The sequence below is a fragment of the Panthera tigris genome, chromosome B4 (genome assembly GCF_018350195.1).
Source record: "Panthera tigris isolate Pti1 chromosome B4, P.tigris_Pti1_mat1.1, whole genome shotgun sequence".
NCBI classification, from domain to species: domain Eukaryota; kingdom Metazoa; phylum Chordata; class Mammalia; order Carnivora; family Felidae; genus Panthera; species Panthera tigris.
The window spans coordinates 126,860,267-126,875,571 of NC_056666.1; the positions used below are offsets into that span (position 1 = coordinate 126,860,267).

At 47.4% G+C, this 15,305-nt stretch overlaps 1 protein-coding gene across 1 annotated transcript in view; it reads right to left on the minus strand.

The window, feature by feature from the left end:
* LARGE1 (LARGE xylosyl- and glucuronyltransferase 1) overlaps positions 1–15,305 on the minus strand; it is a 538,109-nt gene that overhangs the window by 40,905 nt on the left and 481,899 nt on the right. Inside the window, exon 11 of the mRNA XM_042993134.1 lies at positions 1,232–1,395. Within this exon, the coding sequence (XP_042849068.1) occupies positions 1,232–1,395 (164 nt within the window). The remainder of the gene's footprint in view (positions 1–1,231; positions 1,396–15,305) is intronic.

Here is a 15,305-nt window from a genome sequence, read left to right on the forward strand (position 1 = left end):
AGGCATCTCCAAGGTGACTCAAAGACAGAGTGAGCCAATCAAATTCCCTTCCCAACTGTGGGAGGTGAGGGGGAATGATATGAAGGAGGCTGGGGCTAGGGAGCCACTGTGAGCCATGTGTAAATCAAAGAGAAAGCTGATCACTCGAGGTGGGAAGGAGACACATAGGACACCCAGGCAAAGAAAAGTATAGCCTTGAATGCGTGACCTCAGGACTCTGAACCCATATACCTCCTGGCAGCCAGAGAGAGAGATTTTCAAAAACCTAACCTGGATCATATAACTTGGTATAAATGTCTTCACTAAGTTCTCACCACCCTTAGGATAAAATCTGAATATTTTGTGAGTTTCTAATGTTCTATAATCTTACTCTCATGCCACTTTCCTGCTAGGCTTCAGCCACTGCTCTTCTATCACGTTTTTGAATGTTGCAAGACCCTTCTCACCACAGGGCCTTTACACTCGCTATTTTATCCACCTGGAAACGTTTTTCTTTCAGCAACCCACATACCTGCCTCCTTTTCTCATCCTTTAGATCCCTGCAGAAATGTCCCGTCCTTATAAAGATTTCCCCTGACCACATCACCTAAAGAAGGTCCCTCTCTTATCATAGTTATTATCAATCTCTTTTCCTTCCAAGCACGTATCACAATTATAATCATTTTACTCAACTATTTTTTGCTATTTATGCCACTATCCCCACATTCTCAACGCTGGCTGCACATCTCAAACTTAAAACAATGCAAGGTCTCTACCACACAAATATTCTTACTTAAATGGTGTGCAACAGAGCTTGAAGGTGAATTTAAGAGCTCCCCACATGATTCAATTTGTCCCCAGCCAAGGTTGAGAATCAGTGCATTAGAGTGTAAGCCACATAAGGGTGGAATCACGTCAGTACTTCCTGATAAGGGGTTGATGGATGTTTGCTGCATCAATCCACTAAGGAAAAGAAACAGCAATTGTTTTCCAGCAGTGATAGTGGTTCCAGAATATGTGTTTCCCTATAACACACCCCTTCTTCCTTCAGGTAGTCTGAGTAGACCACTGTTCTTCTTACTCTATCCTCAAAACCACCACCCTCACCGGAAGACAAGAGCCCTTGGGTTTCAGGGCTGGAGAGGGCTGTGACCTGAGCCTAAGCCTGTGAAGCCATCTCTCCCTTCTCCGTATGACTGGGTATAGAGCTGCAGGGAGGGCCCTGTGGGGAAGGCAGGGCCCATCTGCATACCTGTCCATGGAGAGCTGAGCGACCAGGGTGACATCCGTGTTGTCTGAAGCGGGCTCATACTCATAGTGTAAGAAGTACAGGTGGGTTCGGTGGACAGTGAATCGTTCTCGCCGGAACTCATAACACAGGTCATCCTCATCCAGCTCAGAGAGCTGCTTCTGGAGCTGAAAGATAGAAGAAAGGGGTATGGGACCAGAAAGGGAAGCCCCAAGGAGCCAGGAGCCTGCCCTTGCCTGAGGTGGTTACTCATTAGACGTTGTTGATGGGTCACACATAGAAAGACAGGATCACTGTTTTTAGTTTCCTTGGCAATTTAATTTTATAAAGGCCATGATGAAGAAATGAAGGCCATGAAGATCTCACGATCTGAGAAACAAGCCTCTCTCAGCTGAGAATGATGGTGGTTATCATCAACAAACATATAAGCAACCACAAACTTCTTATAAACAGAAAAATGTTTTGGTAGATGACCTAGTACAACAATTTCAGATAACAGGGCAGAATGTACTGAAATCCAAATGCAGCAGTGCCTTTGTGTGAGCTGATGCTTTTCTCCTGCCTAGAGCTACAGACTTCAATCTCTATACCAGCTATTGTGAGAGAAAAGCAAAACCAACCCCCAAACAAAATTTAAAAATCTGTTTCTTTCATTTTATCCAAGTTTAATCAGAGTCTTGGCATCCACTCTTCTTTCTTCTTTCTAACTCTCAGGAAGTCGTGCTCTCTTAATCAGCCTGTAGAAGTTCTTAGCTCTACTTGCCTTCCAAATCCAGCATGTAAGAGCAGGCTGACCTGCCAATAGGGAACCAAAGACTTAGCATCTAACATTGACAGATGCAGACGCACAATATCCAGATTTGTCTGAGGATGCACAATTGCCTGACACACAACCATGTCATGCCAATCCCACCATGTCCCTCCCAGGCAAGGGTGACTGTGTCTACTTCATTGACGAAGATTTGCAATGAAAAGTAAAAGAACTTCAGCAGGGATAGAAATTAGATCAGTGGACGTGTGGGGGCAGAGTAGATGGACTGGGCAGAAGCAGGAGAGAAGCTTTTTGGGGGATGGAAATGGAGGACACTTTGTCTGTGAGACCCTAGCTGGCCCTGCCAGGTAGAGCTGGGTCCACTTCTCTGTGCCCCAAGAGCACTTGATTCATAACTCCGCTAAAGCACTCATTAGTTTGAACCGAAATTAATCAAGGGTAACTTCCATGGCGCCATGGTGACACTTTACCATTGCCCTTAGCACTGTGCCCATTGCATGACAGGTGCTTAATATTCATGTGCTGCACACACGAGAAATGTTTGCTGCACATACACTGTAATCATTGTGCATTAAGGCCTGTCCTTCTAATTTTCCTTCCATATCCTCTAATGTTATACATAGAAGGTGATCCTTCTTAAGCCCTTTATTTGCTCCTGTATTTGCAGTTCAAGGGTCTGTAATGGCTGAAAACGTTTTGGACAGCAAACAAGCATGCACCGGGCTCTCTGCAAGGTGGCGGGTGCATGTGATCCCTTGGAGCCCTCCAATGAGGCATGTACAGCCTCATCTGACAGATGAAAAGCAGTTTCGAGATCTTGAGGTCACTCAGGGAGGTTGAACCTGGGTCTGCCACCAAGCTGCCTCTCCGGGAAGGATGCTCACTCAGCCTTGGGTCAAGAAGCAGACGCAGCACAGTGGCCGAGGCTACTGGTTCTATCCCACTCACACCTCTACAATCTTGGGTGAGCTGCTTAACCCTTCTGAGCTTCCACTTCCTCAACTGTAAAATGGGGTTGATAATAGTAACTACCCCAGAGGGCTGTGGGAGGACTCCAAGAGATCCTGCATATGCAGAGTACAGTGTTTGGAGGGAAGTAAAGACACAGCCAACGCTGTCTATTACCAAGGTTGTTATCACAGTTAGGAAAGGGAGACACGTGGGTGGATGCTTTCCATCCTCAACCACCACCTGAAGGAGACAGTACAGGGAGGGCAGGGGAGGCAGGGGCTGGGTGAGCCTGGATAGCACTTCTGTCAAACACAGTCCCTACCTCCTCCTCCTTGAGGAACCCAAATATACCTAGAAACCACAGTGTCACCCCCCAAGAGGAAACTTAACCAATTCATATCCTCCTCCTCTCCCACCCACACTGCAAAAGAACACAAGCAATTATTCCCTTTCAGAGAATATACATCTGCAAAGTTCTTTGCAAAAGCAGGGTTGTTTGGGGTGGGGGTGGGGGTTGATTTGTGTGGTGTTTTTTAATGTGTTGACAGGAGTGCATGGCTTCCGGTTCAGTGAAGACAGGTGTGGGGTCGCATGTGAGGATAGGTGTGGACATGTGTGTAAGGGTGGCCACACACGTGTGCATGGAGAAAAGCGTCTTTGATGAGCTTTAAAAAGAGAAGGTTATTTTGAAGGTTATTTTGAGAAAGGAAATTAGTGGGCAGAACATAAGAAATGCATGGGTGTATAGGGGTTTCTCTTTACTTATGCAGGCACATACCCTTGAGTTAGGGGCAAAAACCATCCCAAGGTAAATGGCTCCTCCAGGCAGGGGCTGTAGCCCATTCATCTCTGAATTTCCTGTACCTAGAACATCTAGAGCATCCTGAATGTTCACATAGTCTCTACTAGATGTACTCATAGCCATGTACTCAGGTTAAAAAAGGGAACAGTGACCAGTGACGCTTCCAGAACTCTCAAAGCGTGGTCTGACCAAGTTGGGAGGGTCTACCAATAGTCCTGAGGGATAAGTAGCCTCTATGAACTTCATAGTAACAACAATGTGGTTCAGTGGCATCCATCCCTAGGTCACCTGTGGCCTAAGGGGTAGGGTCTAGGGAATACTGTTGCCTTCCTTGAGCTTTAATGTTCTATTCATTATCAACATGGTGGTCTGTACCTTTGCTCAGCTAACAGGAGTGAAACACCTGCTCTGGGCCAGGTGCGGTGCTAAATGTTTTCAGGTGGATTGTTTTATTACTTTAATCCTTTAGCACGCCTCCGTTTTACCAAGGAGGAAACTGAGGCTCAGAGGGTTTCAGTTATCTGCCAGTTACACAGCTAAGGAGCAGTCCAGACTGAGAATCCAGTCTGCAGACCTCACACCAGGGACATCTTCGCAGTGTGGTGACTCCTCTTCCAGGGGATAGATACAAGGATCAAGGGAGATGGTGGAAGACACAATCCTCCATGAAAAAGCAGGCCACAAAAATGCGTATGCAGTACGATCCCAATACAGCAAAAAGACAAACAAAAAGCCACACGGAAAACAGACAAAAGGGAACACATTACAATGTTAACTAAAGCTTTTCTCTCGACTGGTGGATTCACTGATGAATTTTATTAGCTTCTTTATACTTTTCTGTATTTAACAAATTCCCTGCAATTTTCTCAAAGGAACTAATGCATGTAAAAGTGCTTTATAAACTGTAAAGTGCTACACAAAACCTAAGCAATGTTATTATGATTCCATTATGTACCTTTCCAAATTCTAATCTAGGAATTCTTAGTGCTGACTGCATGGTTGATGTTATCTCAAGGGGAAGACTGGAACAGCTTAAAAACTGCTTAAAACTACCTCTTTTTCACCCAGGGTAGGCGTAATTTCTCCAGGGAGATGCTGGGCTGGAGGGAGGGCTTTCATTAACAGGGCCTGAATGCGCCCGCACTCCGTACTCTGGCCACGGGGGAAGGAGCAGGGGGCTCCTGACAAGCAAGTCACAGAAACAAAAGACAGATTTCTCCTGAGATAAAATGCATTTGCTAAATTGCTTCTTTGGGCAGCCAGCTGAGGCACAGGGAGATTTGGACTCAAGGGAAAATGGCCCTTTAAGCACTTTGCATTTATTTCTTCCCATCCTTAAAGACAGTGGCCTGGATTGACCTCTGAGCTGTCAGAGATGACGGCTGGTCATTCCTGAGGATTCAGAGGGGTTGCAAGTGCGTCCATGGCTCTGGCCTAATGGCCTTCTGTTCAAAGTCAGGCAAAACTACAGAGAGAGGTTATGGGGATAACCAGAAACTGAGACCTAATCTCTCTGACATCCATTTTCTATGTGACCTTGACCAAGTCATTTCCCCGATTCATAAGACCAAGAGTTTGGGCTTCATAAAACAGCTCTCAAGGATCAAATGCTCACTAGGGTCAGCAAATGTGCTGGGAGCTTTGCAGACACTTTCTCTTTTAATACTCACACAGACTCCATGGGTTAGGGACAGCTGCTATCTGCCTGTTTACAGATGAAAGCATTCATCATCTGAAGGGTATAGCCACTTGTTCAAGGTCACACAGTGAGTGGACGGAGCTGAGATATTACCTCCAGGTGTACTTCCTTTGAGTCCTTGTAAGTAATCAAGTCACTACAATACCTTGTTAATCAATCTCTGGGACTCTTTCTAGTTCTAATGCTAGATAGTTCTGTGACTATAGGAGACTGAACACATGTATTCCCCACAGTGGCAGAGACCTTCTGCATTCATCAATATTCATGTTCTCTTCTCTTCCTGGGTGCACAGCCAGGCTGTGTTCCCAACCTTCCTGCAGGTAAGCTAACTGCATGGCAAAGTCTGGTCAGTGGAATGTGGGCAGGTTCTGGCTACTCTGGGCACCACTTTCGAGGCTAACTTATGCACCTCTGTCAGAGAGAGCAAGGGCATCCAGTAGAGTTCAAGGCTCCACGGAGGGAAGAGCCACAAGATGGAAGGAGTCTGGGTCCCTAAACCTGGAAAAAACACACCGGCCAATCAAAAACATCCATTTGGACCTTCGTGAGTAATAAACAGCTAGCATGCTGAACCCATTTTACAATTGCTTGTGTTACTTTAACTAACATGACTACTTGCCTCTTCTAGCCACTGAGTGATGAAGACAGAATCCAACAGACCAAGTAAGAAGTCTATTCCTTCTTAGGACACTTCTCTTTCGGATGCCTTGGCAGCACAGGTGGAAATACCTGGTGGGTAAAATAACACTCCAGAGTGTTGCTTTATACTTTCAACTTACTTTCGGTATTCTATGGCCTCGACACCCATGGCCTTATGTGTTCCTCTCAATCTCTGAATGAGACAGGTGGGGCTGCCCTATTGCCCGCAGGTGACTGATGAGGAAACCAGGGCCCCAGAGATTTGCTCCGAGAAGTTGGACTCTAACGCACGTCTCCTGAAACCTACCTCAAGGCTCTTCCCTGTGGTTTTCCGTGAAGCAATTAGGCTTTATCAAACCACACAGACAGGTAGAGAAAGATTACTAGCTCACACTGGCTGCCTGCAGTGTGTATGAATCAACGAAGTTCCAGGAACTCAAAACATCTACTAAAGAAAAAAACCCATGCGCCACTTTCCTGTTTTTGTGGGATGGGAAAGGCATGGGTTTAGGTCTATTCAGGGAGTCTTCCCAGAACTCAGGCTCTGAGGAAATAATGAGGAAAAGGCCTGGTCTCCTCCCTCCCAGGTTATCAGTATTAATTCGTATGTGACACACACAATGAATAGGCGCTTATTATGCACCAAGCTGTGTGCTAGGAATGGGGAATGAACCCATTTCTACATCTAAACTGTTCATAGGGTCTGGGTGGGGAAATAAATGAGCAAGTTAGCAATTACAATGCTGTGTATCCAAAATATCAACAAAGCCTAGTGTGTGTGTGTGTGGGGGGGGGGGGTGGTGTGGGCATGTGCTGTGTGCCACGCTGCCCAAAGTTCCTCAGCTCTCTTATATTTAGTTCTCACTGAGCCTATCAGGCAGCACTCGTTACGATGCCCATTTAACAGAAGGGAAAACTGAGGCACAAAGAGTTTAAGTAAATGGCCTGAAATCTCATATTTAGTATTCCTAAGATTTTACATGTGGCAACCCTGCTCCAGAGCTGCCCTATTAGGTACGGCACCAGGAGCCGGCCAGTGGAGAAAAAGTCCAGGAGAAGAAGGCAGGGAGTTGCTGCAAAAGCACATGAGGGGAGGGGCACCTGAGCAGCTTACTCGGTTAAGCAGCCGACTTCGGCTCAGGTCATGATCTCATGGCTTGTGGGTTCGAGCCCCGCATCGGGCTCTGTGCTGACGGCTCAGAGCCTGGAGCCTCTTTGGATTCTTAGTCTCCTGTGTCTCCCTCTCTCTCTGCCCCTCCCCTGCTTACATTCTGTCTCTCTTTCTGTCAAAAAGAAATACACATGGAAAAAAAAAAAAAGCACATGAAGGGAGAACACCTAGCACATTGGGACAGATTCCAGCCAGAGCCTTGGGGCGGGAAGGGGGGATGCGTGCAAGTTGGAGCCGGATGGGAACAAAGCAGATAGGCCACCATGGCGTGCCTAGCACCCAGACACATCCCCTGAGCACCAGGACCCCCTGGCTCCTCCTCTTCTCCCTGCCCCCGCCTCCCAGGCAAACACTGTGATCCTTCTGGGCTCCTCCAGAACGGAATATGCCCGTGGAAGGCCACCAGAGGCTGGCCTTGGGCAGCCTGTCTTAGGGCCCTGGTGCCATCCCCTCAAGGGCTCTTCTGCCCACCGCGTGAGCAAAGAGCTGGTGACCTGCGGCTCGCACGTGAGGGCAATAATGCATTCTGGTTTTTCCTCTGGGGTTTCTCTGGGATACAGCTGTTTCCAGAGCCATCTGTTCCCCGGCCCTGCTGCGCAGACGGATGCTGTAAAGTGTTTATAGAATCCACTTATATATGTCTTATTTTTAACTTCTAATTGAGCCACGGTGATGCTGTGGTCTTTTCTTTTTGGTGGGCTTGGTATGAGGGAACGTGGCCCACACAGGCAGCCTGCCACCCTCGTAGGATGAGGGCGTTGAGTCTGGAAACCGTCCTTTCAGAGGCGAGGGGGCGCTCTCAGAGCAGCTGGAAGGGAAGGTGTCAGGACAAGCTTTCTGGCCAGCGCGCCGAACCTGGCCTCCTGTGGATGTGCAGCACTCCACACCCCTTAAACCCATCAACCCGCACAACAGCCTGAGCTGGGCTTATTTATTATGGACCATTCTACAGGTGAGACCACTGAGGCCGTGGGAGGTGAGAGTTATACCTAAAGCCCCATATCTAGTCTTCAGGCCAGTTGTTCTGATTTCGAGCACAGGGGTCCTTCCAGTACACCACAGTGCTTCCAGAGAAGGACTTATAATAGCTCATGTGTTTGCCAAAATTTACTGAACATACCAGGTGCCAGGCGGTCGTTTATGGGCATGAAGATACACTGATGAATGAGACAGACAAAAATCCTTGCAGTCACAGAGCTTCCTGTCTAGTGGGGAGAGACATAATCAACAAAATAAAAAAGTCAAGATTATAATATATCTAGTGGTGACAAGTGCTGTGGGGAAAAATAAAGGCAGGAGCCCTGGGAGACAGGGATGCTGGAGTAGAGGGCAGGTACTACACTTGTAGATCGGGGAGTGTTTTAAATACTTATAGAAGGGCCACTCGGCTGTGGGTCAAGCTGCATATAGGTTCCAGGGCTGCCATCAACCTGTTGCATGATTTGATTCCTTGGACCCGCTACCTCCTTCTCCAGAAATGGAGACAGTAACTACCTTGCAGGGTTCGCCTAAGAGTAAGAAGTGGTGATAAGTAAAAACCATGAGGACAGTCACCGAATAACCTGCAGTTCTCATTATGTTCATTTTCTATACAGAGCTCCAACCACATGGGAATCACGGCCCTAGTTCATCACTCCTGAGTAAGACAGACCTGGTTTCCAATCATGGCCCCACCACTTAGGAGCTGTTTGACTTTGAGCAAGTAACTCATCCCTTCTGAGCTTTGCTTTCCTTATCTGTGAAATGTGACTCATAAAGCCTACCTCCCTCGACTGCAGTGAAGATTAAAGCTGCATTTCCCTTTCTGCAGGAAACCCCCAATTGGCAGAGGCTGCTAGAAAAAGCAGATAAAAGTCTTGAAGCCACACAGAGAGCTGTCCCCATTTAGGAGACACTAGAGTGACTAATGCCTGGCACAGGGAGACTCAACAGGCTCCAGCATCTCTTATGTCATCACTTGGAGACCGGTGCTGGTTTCCTGAAGCGCTGTCCTGGCGAGGATGCTGGGGATGGGGCTGAGCCCAAGTACAAAGAGAGGGGTCATTGATTAGTGATGTCTGCTGTGGACATGTGCTAAGGAAGCTCCAAGTCTGCAATGTCCATTGACTTACAATTCCACATAAAGGTGAAAACTCATTAGTGTCCAGTTTTTTGTTGTTGTTTTTTTTTTTTGGCACATTGTGGATGTTTGCTATGTTTCATAATTTTTTTAAAAATTTTTTTTTAACGTTTATTTTTGAGACAGAGAGAGACAGAGCATGAACGGGGGAGGGGCAGAGAGAGAGGGAGACACAGAATCGGAAGCAGGCTCCAGGCTCTGAGCCATCAGCCCAGAGCCCGACACGGGGCTCGAACTCACGGACCGCGAGATCGTGACCTGAGCTGAAGTCGGACGCTTAACCGACTGAGCCACCCAGGCTCCCCAGCTATGTTTCATAATTTAACTTCTCACTCAATAATGTGTGATTCTTTTACTAGGGTCTTTCTGACTTACATATAATTGTTTTTACTTTTTTTCCTTCAGCTGCAGGGGAAGGATGAATGGGGAGGTGAGCCCAGAAAAGGTTGTTCTGAAGCTGATGAACTCAAAGTGACAGCTGTCAGAAAAGAATTTGCAGAATAAGCAGGAGAGTCTGAGGCCATTTCCTGCCAGGATAAACAGCATCCTCCTTCCTCTGGCCAATTCCTGCCTCCTCAGTCTAGTCAGTGCCGCCTTAGTCACTGAAAATTGTAAACTGAGGTTAGTATACTTTAGTTATTAAAGGAAGCACATGTACTTTACGAAGATTCCCATCCAAACTGATGAACACACCTGTATTCTAATGGTTCTGCATTTGAAAAGGTGAGCTTCCTTTATCTGGAAAATTCCCTTAGGTAGAACAAGGCACTCTTGATGATAAAACATCACTTTACAAATGCAATGCTTAGGGAGAGTTGCCTGTTTCTGAATCACCAATGTATGGAAACATGCCACCCTATCTGGTAGGCTGTCAGGGACAACAGGGGTGTATCCTTATTTTTCATTGCTCTAGAGGACAGGACTCAGAAGGGAAGGCTACACTCAACATAAGGAAGAACAGGTTAGCATCTGGAGCTTTCCAACAGTGGAGTAAGCTGTTGTAGGTGATGAGCTCCCTGTCTTTGGGAGGATTCCAACAGAGGCCAGATGCAAGCCTGTTAGAGTTGCTGTAGAAGGATTTTTGTGTGGATTAGGGGTGGGGAGTATCTGTGATCACCCAACTGTGCTCTGAGGAGCCCCAGGGTTTCCTGGATACACTTGAGGGACGGGGTTGCTGAGGAAAAGGGAGGGAAATGCTAAGGTAAAGAATTCTGGACTCCACTGGAACTTCAGATAACAACCAATGCCCACTGAATGCTTACTGCATTACATAAATTATTGGTTCCAGGGAGAGATGTTATGGGACAGGAGAGACTGTGTGTCCCATCGGCTGTTCATCTAAACCACAGAGGAACCTGCTCTTCAAAGCAAACCATCTTGTCCCAAGCAAGAACCTCAAACACAGTCTAAAATGGGAGTCTGCTCCTTCCATCACATTGGGTTCTGAATGCATTTACTCTTTGGCAGCAAAGTCAGCCAAATGGGCTCTCCTTCTCACCCGGAATCTCCTACCTGGTGGGAAATCCATTTGGGAATGTTTGGCCCAGAGCAAAGGTGATAGTCCCCTGCTATGTTTTACAGCAAGGGCTCTAAGCAACGCTGTGTTCCTCTCTCTGCCAGGCCTGCCCGGGAAAAATGTTCATAAAATCTGAAAACCATTTGTGGAACAACAGATTTGGACTCAGAGGGATTTGGAATCGCGATTGGTGAAAAAATGCACCTCAGTGAATGCTGTGTTCCTGGTGCTGAGTCCCATTTTTGGTGGTTTAACATAAATTATGCATAAAACACTGTGACAAAGGCATCACTGTCCCCACTTGTCTGATGGTGAACTGAGGCTAGGAGGCCTCGCATGAATTCTCTGAGTCATATGTCCGCTGAATGAGTGATCTGTGATGAGGGAGCCCACTGTCTTCTCATCACTGCCCCAGTGAAGAAATAATAGTGAATTCGTGTGGCTTTTTATGTTCTCACATTGCCTTCCTTTGCATGTGCCCTGTTGTGTTCACCTCTGGTCTCCACTGCCTGTGCTGTTCCCTCCTTCCCACCAAGTCTACTCTCTGTACCCCCTCATTCCTCCTTTTTTGGCCTTCAACTCTTACCTCCTCCAGGAAGGTTTCCCTGATGCACCTGCTCTCCTGTAGTGTATGGAATGGCCTTCTCGTGTACTATCGAAGCACAACCTTGCTCTGTCACTTCTCACACCGAAGAACGACCCCTGCGTGTCTGCATCCCTCACTAGAACAGGCTGCGATTTGCAACACTCCCCCTGGATCACTAGTCCTGTGGCCGGTGACTGTCTGAACAACTATCTGCCCAGCAGATACTCCCTTTGGAGCCCTCTCCCCTCTGGGACCTGCAGTCCCATGAAGAGGTTCCCGACTTCATTTCTTCAAGAATGCACTTGTCAAAGCTCTACTAATGACCTCTTCCCACAGAGCTGGGAGTATCTGGCTTCGGCCCACGTCCAAGATCTTACCCTTTCCTTCTGGCTGTGTTTGCCGGTGACACTTGACATGCTAGAGGGCCAGGGCTGGAACTCCCTACAGGGACGACTTTCCAGGGACACAATGTTACAGCCTCTCTCCTTGCCCCCGCCCCTGCCACTGGGGGCGGGCTCAGCCAGAGGAACCTGGCAGCTGCAGGGCACAGGAACCTGTCCTCTTGACTTAGAGTGCTCGTTTTACTGCTCCCCTGTTCTGAGCTGTTCCCTCTGTCCCTGCTGCTGCTGCCCTAGGTCAGAGCCCCACCTCCACTTTTGCCTGGGATGTGGCAATGGTCTAACTGGCCTCCCAGCCTCCAACCTGTCCCTCTTATTGTATTCTCTATATGGAGCGATTTCTCTCAAACATAAATGTGACCTTGATTAAAGCCCTTTAGTGGGTCTTCACTACTGACAGGTCAGTCAAAACTCCTAAGCGCAGCCAAGGTCCCTCCGATCAGTTTCATTCTTCGTCACTGTCAACATGTCTGTGCTCCAGGACACCAGCTGTCAGCACGTTCTCTGTGAGGGCCCTGCTTTTTTATCCGCTCTGTCCTTTACCTGGGACTTCCTTCGTCTCTCTTATTTGTTCAAGTATTCCATAAATATTTGTTAAGTGCTTATGAGGTCCTTGCTTCTCTGCTAGAGGAAGGAGTCCCTAGAGGGCAACAAGACAAAGTCTCTAGAGGTCTTATATTCTGGTCTTCTATTAGGGAAAAAAGAAGAAGAAGAAAAAAGAAACAACTGTATGAACCAACTAATTGTGGACAGTAGCATGTGCTTGGATGAAAGGAAAATGGAGCACATCACAGACAGTGACTTGAAGCATTACTTAAGGTTAGGGGCAGGTCAAGGGGAGTTTCTGAGGACGCCACATCTGAGACACTTGGGCACCTGGAGGCAGGGTGTTCCAGGCAGAAGCGAAGCAAGCACAAAGGCCCTGCCTTGGGAAGGAGATTGGAGCAGAAGGAACAGAAGGAGGTGGGTGTGGCTAGTGCACAGTCAAGGGCAGAGTGTTTGGGACAACAGCTGCAGCAAGCAATCGAGAGGGCTGTTCTCTCCTTCGAGGCCCTCCCTCTACTCGGAGAGACCACCCCCTTGGCAGTGCTAACACTTGTGCACAGCAAGTGACTTAATGTACAGGGACTGGGCCAGCCTCTGAGTTCAACCCCGGTGTCCTGCATGGTCTGGCAGACGGCTGGCATTCACACCTGCTTGTCGAGCAAATAAATGCGGTTACAGATTCTGAGAAGGACCACTGATGATTTCCCTACCCTGATGACCCACCAGGGGAAGCTGGTGGTAGGAGAACCAGGTGGGTCATTTATAAAGGGAGTCTCACCTCCTAAAACACAGAAGAGCGCACCTGGGGAACTCACTGATAGGGACAGCTAACTGATGGCTTCATCCTGCAAGGCTTTTTATTTGAGCCTCTTCTATGTAGGAAGAAACAAAGGCAAGAGAACAGTTTCCATTTAGTATTTGGGGACAAAAGTGCCGAATGGGCACTTAGATATTGACAATGATGGCAAATACTGATTAGAGAGTGGAAGGAAAAACCAGAAGAACACGGTGTCTGTCGAAACCTCTAAGTGCTTCCCAGAATCCAAGCCAGAGTTCAAGTGCTTAATGGTCTTCTTTCCTCTACTGCCAGTGGTAGGGAAGGGCAGACACTGACAAAGGCATGGGGTGATGCAGAGGAGGGCCAGAGCTTGAGGGGAGTCCACTGTGACTCAGGGGTCAAATACTAGAGGGCAGGGGGGCCTTGGGACCAGTTGTCCTGATAAAGGTCCAGCCGGGCGCATCCTCCAGACCTTCCACACACACCCTCCCCTGCCACTGGGAGCCTAAAAGAATTCTCATGACATCCAAGATAAGAATATAAACAATAACAATAATAGTAACAAAACAAAATCCTGACTCTTTAGCCTTCCTACAACATCCTTCCAATCTGTCTCCTGCCTTCTTGCTGCTCAGCTTCTCGTGTTCTCCTCCTCCCCCTCCAGCCCCTGGCCACCCTGGCCATCCTTCAGGTCCTCTTGTGGGCCTGGCCTTACCCCAGGGCTTTTGCACTGGCTATTTCCCCCACCTGGAGTGTACTTCCTTTGCCCTTCCACCCCTGCTCCCCCAGCTTTACTGAAGTATAATTGACAGACAGAAAATTATACATAATGATAACAATTTGGTGACTTTGGACATACGCTACATTCATTCATGTATTTTCACTACAATCAAGGTAATAAAACAAATCTATCACCCCCAAAACCTTCTTAGATTTTGAGTGTGTGTGTATGTGTATGTGTGTGTTAAGAACACTTAACATGAGGTCTACCTCTTAAAACGTTTGAGTGCCCAATACTCTGTTAACTGTAAGCACTGCATTGTACAGCAAGTCTCTGGGACTCATTCATGCTGTGCAACTAACTTTACACCCACTGAACAACGGCTCCCCACGGCCCCTCCCCCTGCCCCCTGGTAACCAACATTCTGTGGTCTACATCTCCAGCTTTTACTATTTTAGATGCATCTACATACATGAGGCATCATGCAGTATTTATCCTTCTGGGACTGACTTCCTTCACCTGGCATAATATCTGCCTGGTTCACCTACATTGTCACAAATGCTAAGATTTCCTCTTATTTTTGAAGGCTGGACGATACTCTATCGTATATATACACTACATTCTATCCACTCGTCTGTCGACGGGCAGGTAGGTCATTTCCACCTCTGGCTGTCAAGAGTAATACCACAGTGACCATGGCAATGCAGACACTGCCTGGAGATCCTGATCCTGATTTCAATTCTTTTGGACACATCCCAGAGTGGGATTACTGGGTCATGGGACAGTTCTATTTGTAATTTCTTGAGGAACTGCCATACCGATTCCCACGGCAGCCACAGCATTGTACGTTCAACCAACCGTCCTGGTTCCTCCTCATCCCCAACAATTCTTGTTACCTTTTGCTCTTTGGGAATAGACATTCTAACAGGTGTGAGGAGGGGTCTCATTGTGGCTTTGATCCCTTGCTCTTCCATGACTGGCTCTTTCTTGTCACTCAGGTCTCAGATGGACCATCACCTCCTCAAAGAAGCCCTCCAGACCCTGCAAACCAGCGGAGTAGCCAGCTCGTCATTAATATGCTTAGTACTATGTAGTATTTCCCACTGGCTGATCATTTTTCCTGAATGTTCTTGTAGTTATCAACTATGTTTCCCCCATGAGAATATTAGCACAGTGAGAGCAAGGACCATCGTCCTTTTTTTACCTATGAATACTCAGTGCTCAGCATAAGAAGGTCCTCAGTAAATGTTTGTCGACTGACTAAATGAACAAGTTACTTCTGTGTCTAATACTAAGGGTCAAGGCAAGGGAGGAAATATTTATTGAGCATCTAACATGGCAGATGCTGAACCAGGTGCTTCAAATGCAATTTTGTGCTT